The sequence below is a fragment of the Galendromus occidentalis genome, unplaced genomic scaffold, assembly GCF_000255335.2.
Source record: "Galendromus occidentalis unplaced genomic scaffold, Mocc_1.1 scf7180000075986, whole genome shotgun sequence".
Taxonomy (NCBI): Eukaryota; Metazoa; Arthropoda; class Arachnida; order Mesostigmata; family Phytoseiidae; genus Galendromus; species Galendromus occidentalis.
The window spans coordinates 387,735-406,288 of NW_003803976.1; the positions used below are offsets into that span (position 1 = coordinate 387,735).

The 18,554-nt window shown below is 53.6% G+C and overlaps 1 protein-coding gene across 1 annotated transcript; it reads left to right on the top strand.

Moving 5' to 3' along the window:
* Window positions 1–1,285: 1,285 nt before the first annotated feature.
* LOC100897866 (uncharacterized) lies at window positions 1,286–15,557 on the top strand. Its single transcript, XM_029113040.1, is given in 26 exon segments — window positions 1,286–1,291; window positions 2,210–2,359; window positions 2,834–2,939; window positions 3,027–3,122; window positions 3,283–3,339; window positions 3,634–3,701; window positions 3,703–3,811; window positions 4,116–4,286; window positions 4,397–4,595; window positions 4,672–4,796; window positions 5,087–5,259; window positions 5,405–5,541; window positions 6,499–6,691; window positions 6,820–6,983; window positions 7,192–7,363; window positions 7,451–7,732; window positions 7,920–8,113; window positions 9,398–9,529; window positions 10,149–11,029; window positions 11,195–11,459; window positions 11,788–11,858; window positions 11,980–12,540; window positions 12,764–12,795; window positions 13,315–13,597; window positions 15,041–15,189; window positions 15,330–15,557. Coding segments are annotated over 26 exon segments (5,004 nt in total).
* The last annotated feature ends 2,997 nt before the right edge of the window (window positions 15,558–18,554 follow it).

The following is an 18,554-nucleotide window of genomic DNA, read 5'->3' on the forward strand; positions in this document are numbered from 1 at the left end:
GTTTCGAAATAAGATAATTAGGGAGGCACAGACAATAGGCGCTCGGGGGTACTGATCTCCAGGATCGATAACAACTGAAGAACTCAGATCCTCGGTGCGTGAAGCTTACGCTCTCGTGAGAGCCCGGAGTGAATTTTAATGCTTGCGGGGAACGCGGACGTAGGGTCTGGGTTCCTTGTCACGACCCTTGAGGCTGGCCCTGCAGTCGTGTTCACCTGTCGCCGGTAATAAAAGCCTCTATTTGTCTTTCGCCGTGGTTCGAGCTCGCTCCAGAATTCAGTATCGAGCCGTACACAAAAACCCGACGAAGGACGACGTGTTCGCGGCTCGATAGGGATTAGTTAAGCAGCACGGGCTCTCCGTTTGGGTGGGCATCGGTTTTGGCTTGATTCCCCCTTTCAAATCGTTCGCTACGGGCGTTCGAATAGTCGGATGTTTAACTTCTCTGAATTGGATGGACGACTTGTGCCTGTCGCAGGGCACAGGATATTGGAGCGCCGATGTCACGCGCCAGGACTCACTTCAACTTGTCAACAAGTCCTGACTGAGCTGAGTACGCGAGGTCCGTAGCGGATTTTCGCTAGCTCTCTAAAGCATGCCATGTAGACTTTGACGCAGAGAACATCTCATCGTCGACCCACGACTGCACTCTTGTTCGAGGAAGGTACGAACGCGTGTATCTACCGACGAAGTACCACGGTCTGACATCGGCATAGCGGGCGTCAACAAGTGAAGGGGAGAGCCGCGGCGTCTACTACAAGATCTCCACCGCCTCAGAAATGCAATGCAAATGGTCCTCGCGTCCCATTTTTCTCGTTCATCTATGGCTCCTGTGGAAGCTCCGGGACCCCTGAGAGACTGAGGAGAGATGCTGACATCGTCTGTAAGCGAGTCTGACTCCGAGTCGCAAAGCAAATTCCGTCCATGCCCTGGGAGTCCTCACTCCGACTCTCAGTTGCAGGAAGAGTAGCAGAGAGCTCCCGAAGGCCGTCTGTATCTCGACTAACTAAGACTTGCGGCTCTAGAGCAGAAGTCTCTGTGCTTGCCAATGAAGTCGAGTGCGACGTACAGCCGCTCAGAGCGAGGTCGGGAAAAAATTATCAGGTGGAAGGAATCCGGGAGGCTCGTGCAGTCTTATCGAATCCATTCCAGTTCCAGAGAGTCGTCGACTGTTAGTTAGGGCAAACAGCAGCATTCGAAGAGCGGGGCGCAGCGCTTTTTGTGCAAATTCACGGCGAGCTCAGTCCGCAGATCTCTGCGAGGCGTCCTGAATCGTCCTACGGAAATGACGGTACCGGGCAGAAAGTGCAGTCGAGCTCCTGAACGACTCGGATGATATTTCGTGAGCGAGTCGACTGCCAGATCAACGTCATCGACGCGGGACGAGCATCTTTTGGCTACCGCACGGGCGGGTTCAGCTTGCTGACTCCGGACTATGGGTCTAGTGAATATTTTGCATAGCCTGCCCGGCTGGCCGATCGAGGCGAGGTCATCCGCAAGCTAACCAGGCGCCTGTTCGGTGTCTGAAAGCCTCGAGTTATTCATTGCTGACTTCACAGGTAGCTTGCCACATCTATGCCCGAAAGCGCCCCGGGGTGCAATAGATTAGCCCATGATTCGCGTCCCGGCGTAGATGCAGCTTGCTTAAATTGGTCACTTTACCGAAGAAAGGATGAACAATTGATCGTTGGCGACGAGCGTCAACGAGGCTTTGAGCGTTTTCCCCGAGGATATGTGATTCGACATGTGAATGCTTCCTGCGGCCGGCGAGCACTCAATGGAAAACAGCTCGCGCTGCTCGGCCTCTTACGGGGCCGATGATGATCTTCACGTGACGGTGTTCCCGCCTCGAGTTCTGAGCTCCGAGGCGGGGATGAATAAACGGCGGTTTGCATACTCTTCACTGCACTGTCCCCCGACGAAGAATTCTCCTCTATTCCCCCGGCCCCGGTAGAAGACGCTACCGCGCAGTGGTATGCGCGAACGTACGTAGGTCTCGGGCACGAAGTCTATTGCGAGGTAGGCTCCGGTCGTTTCGAGAACTGCCGAATCACTACTACGGGAGAACGGGCGACGAGAATGAGCGCATTTGAGCCATCTGTAGAAGCGATCCCGGGATTAGGAGCTTTGCGGTCATGCGAATGCACACAACGACCCCGGAAACGGGCAATGAAACTGTCACGACTCTAACATTTCATCCTCTTTCCAGGAGGCTGCGGGCGGAGCTGGCCGTCTGGGCCCCGAGTCTCAGAGGGTCATCCACTCTGGAGTGACTCCGCTTATGCTCTCTTGTCAAAACGCGAATGAACTCGAGGTCAAGCCCATTCTTCAGAGGAAGGTACTTCAAACTTTCCCAAACGTTACTTCTTCCTAACGACTCGCTGCCATGTCTCTATTGGATCGTTCCATCCCAGGCCGAATTCTCGAGCACGATGATTGATGCACGGTTATGAACAGTTGATCCAGCGAGCGTGTGAATGCACATATGAAGACTTATCGACGATGGGAGTTGAGCGAGCAAGCATCAATCAACTTTCATCAAGAGTATTATTTCTGATGAACGGTCCGAGATGATTTGTGGATCTGTTCGGCCCTCGATCCGGGAAATGCGGAAACGATGATGCCGTTAGCGAGTGCCCCAACGATCTCACGCGAGGAGGCAACTCCGGAGCCGTCAATGGCGCGGGGCGAGCGAGAATAGACGCCGCGTAGTTTCGAGTCGTCGATTCCGATTCTGCTCGGCCGCGTCGGGCCGCTGCCCTTCTCCGCTCGTGAACGTTCGACTTGAAACCGTGTTCCCGGGGAATAACTCTCGACCGAAATCCTTTTGCAGCCTGAAGCTGTGACTGTCCGGGATCGCACGGGGAAAACAGCGCTGCACTACTGCGCGGAAAATCTATCAACGGCCTGCGCGGATCTTCTCCTCCAGTTTAACCCAGGTAATGGATATGCCAGCGACCGATGAGATCCGATGGGAAACTTTCCGTCCGGGAGCTCGGAGTACCTACTCAATTTTCTTCTGCTAGGTTTGTTGAACGTTCAAGACGAGGACGGATACACTGCACTGCACTTCGCTGTCATCAGCGGAAATCGTACCATGACCATGTATCTCATTGACAAAGGTGGGTCCGAGAGCTTTCCGGAAATCGATCGACCTGTGAAAGTCACTTCCGAAAACTCTAATCCACATGTCTCGACGGGGAAGCAGCGGGACAGGGGAAGCGCTGGACGAGGAGAAAACGGACGAGGATGTTGATCGAGATCCTTCTTTCCATCATTCAGGTGCTGACATCAACTGCGTTGATAACGAACGGCACACATGCGTCCACTGGGCCACAGGTGTGTTTAAGGCGGGCGAGCCCCAGTGCGAAACAAAGATAGCAGCCAACGAACTCATTAAAAGATAGACTACGTGTGCCTAGCGGATGGGAGATGTTTTATCTACGCTCTCCTGCGGATACAATCACAGCTCGCGAAATTTCGCGCGTGCGGGTCCTGACCCCGAGAGAAAATCTTCATCTCGAGTTCCCGTCTCTGGAGAATATTTCGTACCCACGCGAAATTCCGTGGATGAGCCAAGTCGTCTGCGGGATGAAATTTATAAAGGTCGCTTGTTTTTCTCTCTCCGGTCAGTTTGCGGCGAGTTGGACCTCCTCTCGATGCTCGTCGATTTAGGCGCAGATCCTTCCACGGCGGACGTCGAATGGCGCGCATCCGTTGCATTACGCTGCCCAAATGTGCGCACCGAATTCCGAAATGGGCAACGACGTCGCCACTGCGTTGCACGTTCTCCGGAAACTCATCGCGTTCGGTAAGGAGTCGAGCGGAAAGAACAATAAACGGCCGAAGGAAAATTCCCTGCAATCATTTCCAAGTTCTCCGCATATACATACATACGAGAACGGCCAACGATGCCGTTCAATTGCCGCGTCGATTGCGGCAGCGACGACGATCGACTGTCGTTCCCATCAATTTGCATCGTTGCCCCACTTGCTGGTAGACCCTTGTGGCCCGTACTCATCGCTCTGACGCCGCGTCGCGCCGATTCAAACGTTCTCCGGAGCGGCACCGATTGCCGACCGACAGATAAGTGATTCCGTTCGACCGTTATCCAGGCGTCAGCGTTCATGCCGAAGATCAGGACGGCAGACAGGCGTTGCTTTGGGCCGCGTCCGGCGAAACGTTGCCCTCGAAGACCTACTGTGCCACAGCGTCCAGCGACGCCATTTTAGAACTTGTCAACGCCGGCGCGGACGTACACGCGGCAGATAAAGACGGTCTGACCGGTGAGCTGACGCTTTGTTTGAGTCTTCCTTTTCTGCCGGGTCATGCAGGGATGGGGCTTTTTGATGATTTTTTCATGAAGTTTCCGCTCACGGTTCGATGCTGATTACAGCGCTCCATTGTGCCGCGAGCCGAGGACAAGCCGAATGCGTCGAGACATTGTTATCGCTGTGCGGGGCGTCCGTAGATGTTGTCGATCTAAACGGTTGTTCGCCGTTGTTCTATTCAGTGAGTCTGGGACACGCAGACTGCACGGCACTCTTGTTGAAGCACGGGGCTCAACCGAACCTCCAGGATCATAAAGGACGAACGTAAGCACCGCCGCGCCGCTTTCAGCCAGCGACGGCGAAAAGAGGAGACCTGGCACTTAATATGGTTCAATCGCAGGGCATCCCATTGTGGAGCTTCGAAAGGACAACTCGAAACGCTGAAAATTCTATTCCACAACGGAGCGAATCTCTGGGTGCGTAACGCCAAAGGAGACATGCCCCTCCACGACGCGGTGTATTCAGGTGGGTTTCGAACCTTCGGTTTCACGGGGAGCTGCGTCTCAAAGCGAATCGTTTAGCGTTTTTTCCGCCCTCGGAGCGCAGCTCGGAACTCTCCGGAAAAAGAGCCCCGGCGGCGTCCTCCCAGGCAGCGAATGCGATCGGTGCTCATGTTGCGTTCGGGGATCGATGCCGAAAGAGGAATGTTCCGTTGACGAGAGAGACCCATACTGTATTTACCGTGTCATCGCGGCACGACGTCGTGACATTGACCCGTGTCCAAACGAGGATAAAATGCCAGCGGCAAATTGCAGGGAGACGCGAACTGGTCCGTTGGATGTTGGAACATCAAGCTTCGTCCGTCAACGCAACGAACAAAAGCGGAAAAACCGCCTTGCACATCGCCGCGCTCTCCGACAGTATCGAAATGTGCAAAGTTCTCATGGACTTCGGAGCGACCGTTAACCCTGTGATGCGAACTAACAAGGTTAGTTTCGGGCGGGCGAGCGAGCGAACGGCTGGGCGGGCGTCCTGTTCAGAAAATAATCGCCGTCAAAGCTTTCCCGAGAGACGGCGACCTCTCCCGAGCCGCTAACCTAACGGTCTGTCGCTAGCCCTTCTATCTATTCCAGAGCGTACTGATGACCCCTCTGGATGCAGCTCTCTCGAAAGGCAACTCCGCAGTCGCGAAATATCTTGTGCTGCACGGCGCGCTCCCCTTTTCGAAAATCACGGATGTCCATGATGTTGAAAGCTGGCTCCAACACAAGTGCGTATACAACTACTGCGCAATCCAGAATCGAGTGAACTTATGTTAAGCGACGTATGGGTTTTTGGAAGTGTACCAAGTGTAAACACGGGATACTCTCGTCGGGATAGGGTCGGAGGCCCGATAGGGTTCCCAAGGACGAGTGACGACGACGGCGGCAGCAGGCGGCGAGTGCGGCTGCGGCGGCTTTATAAATACCGGTCGCGCGTGTACGGACTTCTTTTCATCCCATTCGGACGGTTCCCCCTCATGGGGCAGGAAGAGAACGAGCGCTCGGGGACGGGCGAGCTTGGGAAGGAATAACCGATCCGGTTGTACAGGCGGCTGCATTCACCTGGCGTGCGCTGTTTTCCGGAATCAATTCCCATTGTTGATTGTCGAACCTCGAGCGAGTCTTCCGATTCCGGAACTCGATGGAGCATCTGTCTCGAACGTCCGTCCGAGTCCACGGGCCCGACAGAGCTGCTGAACGCTTCGGAAGAGAATATGGCTGACCCTCGGATTATCAGCAAATCCCCGGATCGATTCGAGCGACTCCGTCGTCTAGCGTGAGCCGGGTTGAGCTGCGTTTGCGACCGAGGGATTCATTGGAGCGCGGGTCAAGAGAGATTCCCTGCACGAGACGGGACTGCCGCAAGATTGAATTCGCGGATCATCATCGCTCGATTCTCTCTCTTCTCAAGCCCCCCCTCCGTTGGCTGCTTTATCAGTTACGTCGCCGCGTGTCTCAACGATAGGAGCCTCGGTGACAACGTCGACGGCGTCGACGGTCGAGGTTGGCTCCCGAGGCGCTGCGAAGGCGGCTCGCTCGCCGGGTGCCTGGATCGCTGCTGAGCTGTCTAGTGGCAACGACACAGCAGATGTCCAAGCCCACCTTATTGGTCCCTGGAGCGGAATTTGCGTCGAACTTCTTTGCTTACGTGGTCTGCTTGTCTACTTTTTCGGTACCATCTTCAGCTTCATCCAGTCCGACCCCGATGAGAGCGTCGACAGAGACACCGTTGACAAACTAAGCTGCAGAACCCGTCGAACAGGTCTTAGAACGATGGAGGAACGTGCGGCCAAATCAATGGATGCTTCGTTAGCTCACACGGATTCCGGCTACTATGACACGTCCAAGAGCCAAGATCCGAACGTAACCAACGTCCAGGTAACTCCGAAGGAGGAGAGCTCCGCAATTCTGAAAGGAAATCCCCTTCCAGTCGGGGCTTCCTCGATCCGTGGACGGCGGACGTTCCTGGCCAGAGTTAATAAGTTCCAATATAACCTATTCACCAGGTTCTGCTGAACTCGCCGCAAATTCCTCGGAAAGATCAAGTTCTCGTCTCGAAAACCGTGCAAGACGGCACCCGGAGTATTATTACCAACGTCTACTTGGGAAACTTGGGGCTCGCTCATCTGGAAGGGGAAACGGATCAAATCTCCGTGGACCCGTCAAAGAGGTGAGTCCTACGGTGGATTCCCGCTGGCTAACAAGTCCCGGATCCCTGATATTCCTCGATGGTATTGTGATTCTGCGGTCCTCCGCAACGCTCCTGATCCTTCGCAGAGGAATAACCTCGAGTTCCATACGTCTATCATTCCGCGTTCGCCCACAGAGCTACCGGTCCCCTTCAATCAGATTAATATCGTAATTCTTCTTTCGCGTAGCCACGTGGTCAGGGACGAGAACGAAAACGTGCTCATTGGTCAGCGGGGCTACAGCGAAATAATTCTCGACAAATCTCAGGAAATAAGTGCCAGCGAAAACCTCAAAGTCGATCACGAGCGGAATATCATCAGGAAAATGTCTTCAGCCGAAACTTTGAACGTGGCCGACGAGGTAATTACTTCCATTCGGGATTCGCGATCGCCGAGGCTTGCGGAATATCAGTTCCGACCGACTAAAGAGCCACCGATCATTTTCAAGAACTACAGGGTCGAAGGCGACAATGAAGTCGACGAAGGTAGCGCATACGAGGAGAATTCATTGAAAGGTCCCCCGGCCGAAAAGATGCAGCTGGGTGGCGATTTGGATAAAAATACACCACCTCGGGCGACATCCTCGCCGAAAAGCACTCCAGCGGTCTTCACCACGCTGCTCCTCACGGGAGCGGTCTCAATATCTGAAGAGATTGGAGGAGACATCACCGAGCTTCGCGACTCGAACACAAGTCCCATAGCTTGGAACGCACCTCGGAGTGATCAAACGGTGAGCAACACGGCTGTTTCGACTCATAGAAAAGGCATCTCTCGCAAAGTGAATGAATCCGGTTTCTCGGTGAATGCATGGAAGAATCAGCGAGCGATAATTTGACGATCGGTGCTACATACATATATCAGTTACTGGAACTCATAGAATGGAAGCTTTCCCACGCCATACGAAAATATGCCTCCAGGGTGAACAGGTCGCCGTAACCGGAGACGCCGTATCGTCACCCACATACGCTAAATGTGAATCTGCGGGAGTCCAAACCCAGGGTCAGAGTCAGAAGGACGCCCAATGCAGTCCCGTTCAGCAGAGTGTCAAAGTGGACGGAGAAGCTATGACAGACCTAACGATGGAATCTATCAAAACGCCCGACGCTAGGAGGTGAGCGTCTTTCGGAATCTATGTCTTAGGTCCGCATGGCGGACGCAGCTAATGCGCGACGGGCACTGGCCGGCGCGAGCCCGCATCGCATGGTTAGGCGCAGTCCCGCATGACGGGGAAGGAGCTTCGCACTCACTTCGAAACAGATAGCAGATTAGACCACGCTTCAGCCACACCCGTCCTCACGGTCATGTCAATGATAGCTCCGATGAGCACCAATATTCGCAGTGACAGAGTTTCGCCATTTTTAGCTCACGACGCTCGTCGCTCCCGAGAGCAGATTCCCCCGACGGGAGGCGAGCCTCGGACAAAGTGGATCGTTCAACGAGTCCTATCCGGCGGGCGGCGTTGCCAACTACGGAAATGGCAAAAGACTCGAGTAACGTCGTGTCGGAAAATGCAGAGTGCGCTGCCTCCCACCACAGAGAGGCTGAGGCGGTGGCTGCTGAGAGCCGGAGCTCAAGCTCTGTGGACCTCGAACTCATAGGAGAACGAGGTCACAGCGAGGCTTGTTCACCGACAGAGCAGCCAATCCCTGACATTACGTCGGCGGTCACCGAGCAAGTAGTCCTCTCGAGCATCGAGAAGCAGCTCATTGTAAGTTCCATCCTGCCATTCTCTCGCTCGACGCCATGGGGAGATCAATGTTTAAGGCTCGTTCGTGAGATATTTGGAGGTCGTTCGCGGAGTGTAAAATTTTCGATCGGCAACGCGGGGTCCTAGCAGAATTATTCCCCGTCGAGTCTGATCGGGATTCAAGGCCAGGCCCGGGACGTCCCGAGCTTTGCCGTCGGCTTGTCGCGACTGAAAATTATAACCGAAGTTCGGGACGCTCGAGAGATGGTCAACGGGCCCATGCAGCTGCTGCTAAGTGCTCCAATCAGCCCGATCAGAGTGTCGACTCGTTTATTCCGTTAGATCAGTTTAGTGAGCTCGGAAGCTCTCGAGTGCTCTGGAACGAGAATGCCATCCGTCGTTTTGTTTCGCAGAGGACAGAGGCCAATTTGGAGAGTCCCGAGAGCAAGGCACGGACAGCTCAAGCGAATCATCGGACTGCGGAGGCGGTTGGCGAGCCGGTTTCTGTTGGCGCCGCGGCCACGGCTCTGCCGCCCACAGCTGGAGGGTGGGTTCTAATCTAATTCATGACGGCGAGCGGCAAGACCGTAGCGTTGCAAATTCAACTCTCGTCGTTTCGGAGCTATTTAACACCGAGCTCTGTGTTGTGGGACTCGAGTCTATTCTAGCGCTCGTTTCGACTCTTTTCACGTCGCCTTTCTCCCGCAGGACGCACCAGGATGACACCGACTTGACGCGGCCGCGTAAAGTCTTCCGAAAGATCCATGATCTGGAATCGCTGGCAGCTCGACAACCGCAGAACGAAGACGTCATCAAGACCGTCGGCGACAGCATTCGACGGTGAGTTCGGGTCCGACGGAGGCGAGCGACGTATTGTTCTTCGTATCAGACAGCTCTCGGGAAAAACTTTCGGCGCAAACTTTCGAGATGGGTTCTCCTCAAACTTCAGAGCGCGGTTCCTTCAAGATGAATAGGCAAACATTTCGATGCGAGCGCCAACATCGCCGCGGAACCGAGAAAATTGAATTCAGAAATCAAATTATCGCAGCGCCCTTATCGAAAATGCTGGAAGCATCGACTCAGCTCGAGCACCGGCTGAATCCGTGTGCGAACAAGTTGAGGAGAGTCCGGGCACAGGGATCGATTCTGATAAAATGTCGTCGATGATTTTCCTATTTCCTGTCTGTGTGGCCGGCTCGTCTCCATGCCCCATCCCCGGCGGGCGGGGAGCCAGTCGGCCGGCCTGCCGGCCACATCCGTCTCGATGCCCTACTCCGTATCATTCCGGTCCGAGGGCCTTCCTCCGGCCCATTCCGCCCTGATTCCTGTCCAGGCTTATTATTAATATCCATCGGATATAGAACGGTCGGTCGGTTGGTCGTAGAGCAGTTCTTTGGTTCGCCGTTCTCATATCGATGAAACACGGACACCCACAACACAATATGAATCGCCGTTGCAGGTATCGTCTGGAACATAAGCTGTTCAGTGAGCTGCAAGAGCTGAAACGGAACCAGATCCGCTCGAATCAAACGAACGAGAACGTCCTCGTGAAGCGAATGGTCGATCATTTCCGGCACGAGGTCTTGGCGCCTGGAATGAGGGACTACACCGGGTCGTACACGTTCCGCGAATTCGAGAAATACCTTTACGGTCAATTGCGGGACGTGTCGGCTGCGAACGACGACTATTCGTCGGCGCCCTCGAGTAGCGTCTCCCCCATGGACCCGGCGTTCGGAAGGAGTCAGGCTTCCTCGAGCGGGCCGTCATCGTTCCAAACTGTTACATTGCCCTCCGTACATCGGCCAGCTGTAACACCGCAAAGATCGCCGTCGCCGCCACCGAAACAGACCGCGTTCGGGAGTTCGAGAAAAATAAAACCAGCCGAGAAGAGAATCCTCGAAGAAACACCGATTTCCGCGCAAGCGGTGAGCGCCACTCAGAAAAGAATTCTCCCTCGGATCGGCCAGTACCAGGATGACGCCACATCGCGCGCTACCGCAGCCGCACCTCTGGAATCGTCGAAGATGGTTGCAGACAATCGTTCGAGGAGATCGTTGGGCCTCAAGCCTCCGAGCAAACCGACTCTGCCTCGATATAGATCCTCTTCGGTCGGCAAACCGGATGAAATCGATGCCGTCGAGACGAAAACTTCTCCCGAGGAAGCTGGGGACAATAAGACGAACATTAAGGAAGCTTCTCTCGCTGCCACAAAAACTGCCAAAGGGACTGAATATGAGAAACAGGGAGCTCTCCGGTCTCAAAAGATAACACTCGGCAAGAGAACACAGCTGCAGTCGAGCAAACCTCCGTCTGCGAACGCAGCTGCGACTGCATCGAAAGGTCCGGATGCTTGATCGCAACCCTCGGGACTCGGGAGCCATTCTGCTGCTCCTGAGCCGCACGAATGGAATGCACAGTTCGGACATGAATACAATATTCGATAATTCCTGAGACGCACCAACAACCGACGGATGCTCGAGCGCAATTTTCGCTGCTTGTTTTCAGATGGCGGTCCTGACGGCGATCCTCGGGAAGCAAAAGCTGAAATTGGGGCAAGAACGAAGCGTACAGAACTCCCCACTCGGAAAACCCGGAGTCTGAGCAGGAAACGTCCCGGATCCGAGAGAGATGTCGAAAAGGATGAGCCAAAATCGAAAAGCGAAGAACGCAAGCCGTTCTCATACCTCCGGAAAAACGGGGGCAAACAAAGTTATAGCAAAATCGGCGAGGAGTATAAACAACCGCCTCTCCGCAAGTCGAAAGATTCGAGGTAGAGCAAGTACTAACTATTCTGGAATTTCGGGCTTGAATGGAGTCTAACGATAGGCTTCTTCCGTCGCTATTTTATTCCCGGAAAATTCTAGAGACTCCCAGAATCATGCACCGGTCATATTTTGAAGGGAAAAGCGTCATTTTTTCCCTTGCACCCTCTCTCAGTCGGGTTCCAGCGACGTCGCTTTCGGGATCGTGGCACAGTGTTTTTCTCCATTCAATCATCTAGCTCTCGTGGATTTCTCTTCCTTCCTAGAAGGTCCAATCTCTACAATTCTCTGTCTCTCCTCCCGATTCGAGGATGAATGATTTCGCAATTATTTCAGTCACGCCTCCGGCTCGAAGCCTTCTTCCGAGGCAGCGTCATCGGCTACAGATTCAGACGCGAACGCTCACGGTAAGCGGAAGAGCCTTTCTCCTCAACCTTTCGTTCTCGGCCCCGGTCGATTCGAAGCACCTCACCTCACTCGATGCACATGCTCCTGCTTATGATTTGATGGTTCTCTCTGTGCACGCAGCATCAGTGACCACGGCCGCGACAGTTTCCGCCAAGTCCTCGAAATCAAGGTCTGCCAAGGCTTCATCGAAAATCATTGCGGGGAGCGATGCAGCGAAATCGGCCATGTTTCCATATGTGGTCTCCGGCGACGAGGAGAGCTCCCAGCAATCTCCAACGATCGGCGGAGAGGGACAAACAGATGCAGCCGCTCAGAAGGACCCGAGAGAATGCCCAAAATCGCAACAAATCGAAGCCCACAGCAGAGTGACCAGCACAGCGGCATCGACAAGAGCCGCGGCGACGTCTTCAGAAGGGAGACCGGAAGCAGAGACGAAGCCGTGCTCGAAGCCTGCTGCTCGGAGTCAGCTCTCGAAAAAAATGACCGACTCGCAGAAAAAATCATCCGCTGTGACCGGCGGCCTCCGTCAGGAGCGAGAGGAGATCAAAGAAGTTCGCGTCGAGGAGCTCAACACGGCCAACACAACGTCCTCGACGGGGGTGGCGACCACTCCAGTCGAATCGACCCGGGAAGAGATTGTCACTGTCGAATTGAAGCGCCAAGGTCTCAAGGGACGAGAAGGTCTGTTTGCGGAAACGCGGCTCTCACCCACTCACATGACCGTGAATCATAAATCCCCCAACAAAGAAGCTTATCGAATTTATTTTCTCGCAACTTTCCCTGGAGTATCGAATCTCTCTTCTTCCCGGCATCAAGCGTCTCTGACAAGAGACGGATTGGATTCCCATCATGTTGTTGTTACATTCGCCACAAGACTACAAAGTGATGCATGTTGACTTTGCAGCGCACGGGGACGAACACGACGGTCTTCGAAATGTAAGCACTGAAACTGACGCACCGAATTCAACAGCGGCTTTTCTCAGCCGGAAATCACCGTTCCCATAGGCACTCTTCTGCTTATTATCATTATTAGGTACCTATGATCGGAGTAGTGTTCATATGTACATTGACAAGGATCGGCACCTCTCTGTTTGCATTCGATGTGTTCGGATGCCCAGCAGCCGATTCGGTCGAGCTTCAAGCCCACCTCCATCTCCGGAGCCACTCTCTCGCAAGTGCATATTTTCTCCACTCTCAGCACAGAGCAGTTCATTAAAGAGAAACCGAATCGCGAGCTCGGCTTACGGGGGCCAAGCGAGTCATATATTCATTGAGACTTCGGCTTACGTCAACACGACGGCGTTGCCAAAGCGTCTGTCATCCTCGCGGATTAGGCGAGGATTGCGGGCAGCAAATCGTAGACGGGATCGAGGTCCTCCGATGCATCGACCGAATCCGCCGCCATTAGCGCGGAGAACTAATTCCTCTCTGATTTAACGATTCGCCTATACGCAGGCAAATCTGAGGTCTCGTGAAGATCGGAACCCCGACGATGCGGACATCAAGAAGAAGGAGGTCGACGAAATCGCTACAAACCAAGAATCCTCGAGCCGAGGCGCTCAGCCCAAAGAAGCGACCACGGCATCCGCTCGGAAAAAAAGAGCACAATGGAACAAGAGCGGGGATCTTGCCGTGGTCCCGAAGGAAAGCGTCGAGGAGGCACCAGCTCCGAATCCCGGCGAGTCAATCCGCTCTGAGACTTCCAGATCATCAGCGAAAGTCGTCAGAGGAATTCTCGGTGAGTCGGAAAACGAGGCGACCGAGGTTGGCGGCGGTCGCGATGCGCTGGACATATGCGCGGAAGGGGAAGTCGAATGGAAATTTTTGAACACGAGCGCACAACATCGATATGAAGCCGTGGAGCCCGGCCTGGGAGATTAAAGTTTGTCCAAATCAGGTCAAGATCCCGCTGGGCTCCCCACGCCAGACGCTCTGAACTCCCACGCGAGCAATAACTCTTTGGCGATCTGTCTTTGACGGTGGCGCTGTTATTATTGTTGCTGTTCATGTCGACGCCGGTCGGTTTTGCCAAGAGATTCGACCGCGGAAAGTTCACCGCTTCGGAAAAATTCTATACCGGCGGCGGCGCGATCAAGCTCCCAGCTCTGTGTAGCACATAGCTTCACGTGGTGGATCGCAGAACAGTTTCGGCGGCGGCGGCTCCGTTCCGCTTCCATATTGTCGCTTCAGTGAATGGTCGCGAGATGAAGTCTGGTTCAGAGTTTGACATCATCATCATCATCATATCGTCCATTTGGGCGCAAAACAAGCCGAAGCGACGCGGAGGATGTTCTCTCAGAATGTCAATTGACATCCTTGAACACGATGATACACGATGACGGCTCTTTGATACATACAACTCCGCAGTTTCGGAGAAATCCATCTCGATTGCCGCGTACAGGGAACTCTCTCTCGCTACGCACTTACGCTGGAGCCGTCTCTGCCGCGCGCTCTTTTCAGAGAACTCCTATGGCAAACGAGTCAAGGGCTCCACGATGATGGCAATCATTTGGATAGCCATTCACGGCGTCGCTGCCGTCGCTGTTTCTCAGCCCGAGGATGGCGAACGTGCAAACAATACTTCGGAGATACATAAGAACAGTTATCCGCCTGAGCGCTACGCCGCCAGAGCGCCTTCCGTATGTTTTTTTTTTATTCATGATTGTTTTGCGATCGCAATCTCCTTTGGCGATCGAAGGCTTTGCGTCCCCCGAAAAGCCAGTCTTCAGCAGCCTTCTCTTCCTTCCCTTCCGGTCATGCCGTTCATGCATGTAATGAGGATTACCGTGCAGTTTGCAATTGCAGCGGGGTGACGTTGACGCTCGAGCCGGCGCGGCGACCTTGGGGTAGGGCGTCGCCTCCGAGCGAACTCGACACTGACAAACCAGGCGAAGCCTCCGATTCGTTTCCGCGAAGAGACTCCTGAAGGTACAAGAGTCTGTTCGTCGATCGAGATTCCGGTCTTGGAGAACTCCCATGATGAATAATTTTCCGCCTTCCGGCCTAAAGTTTTAGTCGCATTGTCGGAAGCGTGTCATTCGAGCGTCAGAAGGCCAACACGGCCATGCCGACAGCGGGTCGGCCCGCTCCATGAGCACGAAGAGCGTCGAGTCGTCTCTTCCCTACCGTACCATATCAAGGAGGAAAATATGATTTGTGGAATGATATTCTCTTCCATTAGGCGAGGATATCGATCCGGAAGACTTGGTAACACTGGAAATGATACCGAATGATGGTGGCGGCGGTGCGACCGCAATAAAACGGAAGGACTCGCTGGTGAGGACTATAAAGGTTCGCGACATAATCGAAGCGGCCGACAATGACGATCTGGTGAGTTCCGTGGCCTCTGTCGAGATCGAAGTCCACTCGTATGACATATGAGCGATTCTTTATTCACCGAATAGACCGACCGAACTCACCACCGATGGAGAGCTCGATGGAAAGTTTGTACGAACTCGATTACGATGCAGGTAATTCGACAATCGGAACTCAGGGCCACAAACGTCACGAGTCCGTCGTCGGCCTCTGCAGCATCCGATGAGGAAATGGTCGAGTTCGTTGTGCGACACGGGAGAGAGAAAAACATATTCTGGCTACCCGCCTCGAGGATCACCCAGGACAGAAAATGGCAGGTCACGTTCGTCGTGGCCAAAACCGGGCAGAGCGCGGAGGGTTCCGAGAAGCAGAACAATGGATAATTCCTTGTACTACGGCTGAGTTCGCTTCCGCACTCGTAGGGACTCTAAGTATCGCCGTTGAACGGCCCGGTCGCATCGAGGTTGCCTGCGGATGCTGCGGAGCTCAGCACCGCAGCGATAGATGGGCTTCTTCTCGGAGGGATTGAGTGCATGATGGACTCATGAGGAGCAAGTGGCGAACAATTGTTGTTCTTTGCTCAGGTGATACTAGCAAACGAGAGCCGAAGCGTGATGGCGTGAGATTACATAAGAGGTGCGAAATCTTCCAGAGCTCTCAGAGGTAAACGAGGAGGAAAAGGAAAGGAGGAGGAACGGGAGGAAAGCCAATATTGAAAGAGCCTAACGACCCCCATTGCCCATGACCTCCAGCGCTGTCTCCCTCGAGCCTCCGTGGGAGCTCCTGTGTTTAGCGGTCACAGGTCTCTTGGTCGGAGGGATCTGGTCGGGTATCTGGATCGAGCAAGACATTGCTCTCTTGTCTGACGGAGAGTTCCTGAGTATTGGATACGAGCTCCGTTTGTTCGCTCCAAGTCATCTCCGCTGTAGCGCGACCTTGTATTGTATAAGAGAAAGGCCATATGAGAGGAGGAGGTGTACACAACGGACAGTAGAGGGGCTTGATGGCGCACCGTCGTCGGACTCAGATATTACGGACCACTACTCCAACGACTACACACTGCCATCAGCAGTACTGCTGCTGCTAAGACAACAACAGCAGCAGCAACAACAACAGCAACGAGCAGAAATTAGTCACCTAGTCGCAGGGACATCGAAGTAAGAGACGCACAACATTCCGTCCAGTACAATCTCTCGACCCCTTGGTCCGGTATTCAAATACGGTCGCTCCTTTGTCGGTTCTCCTGTTATTTCCCATAGGGATTTTCCTCTCTCAGGGCTTCGAAGGATCTTCGTCTGACTCTGAACAATGGACGGGACGGCAGCATGTGTCAACTTGATTACAGACTCGTTTTTAGGATATTGGAGTCACTGCTCACATTGCAGTGGGTGTAGAACCTCGGTCGGCGAACATTTTTAAGTTTGTACCGAGTTTCGAGCGTTAAATACAGAGGCGGTCAGCTGGACGGCCGGCCCTTGCGCTCGTCACTGCCGGAGTACAGGCTCGGGCTGAGGCTCTCTTTCGTTCGATGATGTAACGTTGCTGCTTGAGAGAGGACAACCTGCCGACGACCCACGTCGGGACAATCCGTCCATTTGGGGAATCAATCAACGACGTTGGGAGATGCATTGTAACTACTCCTCTGACTCAATATGCTTGTGCTGGAGGCCGGGGTCCCGATGGATCGAATGTTAAATGGACGAGGAAGGCATAGTGAGAGAAGGAAAATATGAGGGTTCGCCGTCATCGCATTCGTTGCAGATACACCGCGACGGGAAGAGGTTTCTACTCGTACCGACGGTCAGATATGGATAGATACTATGTGAGTGCGGAGACCTGGGGAAAACTCACAAACCCCAAAGCGCGCAGAGGATCGACAGAGTTTACACTGCCCCAGATCAACCACAAGTTTTGAAATCCCCCTCCCTGGAACTGCAGCAGCTTATATCCCTCTTAGTTAGAATCCCAAGGATATTTTTTCGAGCACACGGATCGACCCCGATTCCAGGGAGCGAAGATTTGTCTCTGGTCGACAAGCTCCCTATGAATCACACTCCTTCCCCAAAGTTTTGACCGCGAACCTCGAATCTTTTCGAAAAATTCTGTAACACAGAATGTTGTCAACTGCCCCCGTGGACTCTGATTGGCTTCTGCCTTTAAAAGAGACGAGAAAAAAGGAGAAACTCATCCACACTGCCACAAGAGCGCACTCCATTCAGAAAACTTCCATTTCTTTTTGAACGACAAGGAGTGTTTTTTTTGGAAAAATGCCTCCAAAAACTGGCCACGATGAGAAGTAGATAACTGTAGCCGAACTGGAGAGGTGCGCGACTCTGAAGCGCGTAGGTTCCGCGTCGTAAAAGAGGTTCGCGTTCCTCCGATCCTAGACGTATCAAAGTCACAGCGTGGGAATTCTATTGAGCATACGCGGGATATACATACAATACATCTCTTATTGTTAGCTCACATATTTATGGGTGACGGGCGGTCCCGCTCCAATCATAAATCTCTATCGTATCGTTTCGTATTTCATGCCTGTAGCCCCGTCGACGGTCCTTTCCGGCGAAAATATCTTTTGTGGCTCGTCTTCCTCCTGATCTTCCGCTTAACTACAATACGCTCCGATATCTGTATGCCCGCCGCAATCGAGTTCCGGCGAAAACAATGTGTCAACCTATAACACGCGACCGCCAGAGCAGCCTAAACCGCATCAACAACAACGACAACAACGATGATGACAATGACAACAGCAACAACAACGGCCACCACAACGACAACAAAAAGAAAAACAAGTGTAGCGGCGACACGGCCGCGAAATCGAGGGGAACAAGAAGCTATGGACGCATAGCGGCTGAGCACGTACATGTAAGAACGGCACGTAACTGAGGTTTCGCAGTTGAGGAAAGTGGAAAAATATTTTCATGCGAGGTTTCGCTCATCTCCGTTCTATTCTCTAACCATTATTCTACGTCTCCTTCCATCGGTATCGTTCGTAAGTCATCCATGCTTCCGGTGTTTACAGCAGAGAAATTCGGCACATCTATCACTGGGCAGGAGCCGACTTGAGGGAAATGTCTTCCCCGCTGTTCGCTCCCTTGTGATTGCTCAGGTTGTTGTGGTGGATGGCGGAAACGTCGTCGGAGTAGCTGTTGTGATTGTCGGCCCAGCCTACGCGACGTTTGCGGAAGCTAGCTCCAGCGCTCTCGTCCTCGTCGTCGACGACGACGACTGCAGACATTTGAATCGAACAGCTGACAGAGATGACAAGTCTTCCCCCCCTCCCCGACGATGTCGTCGTCTGTCTCTTTTTCCCTTTCTGGCGAACTCCCGCATTCTCTCGGGTCTGTCGTTTTCCAAGATTGTTCCTGTGCGGGTTCGGT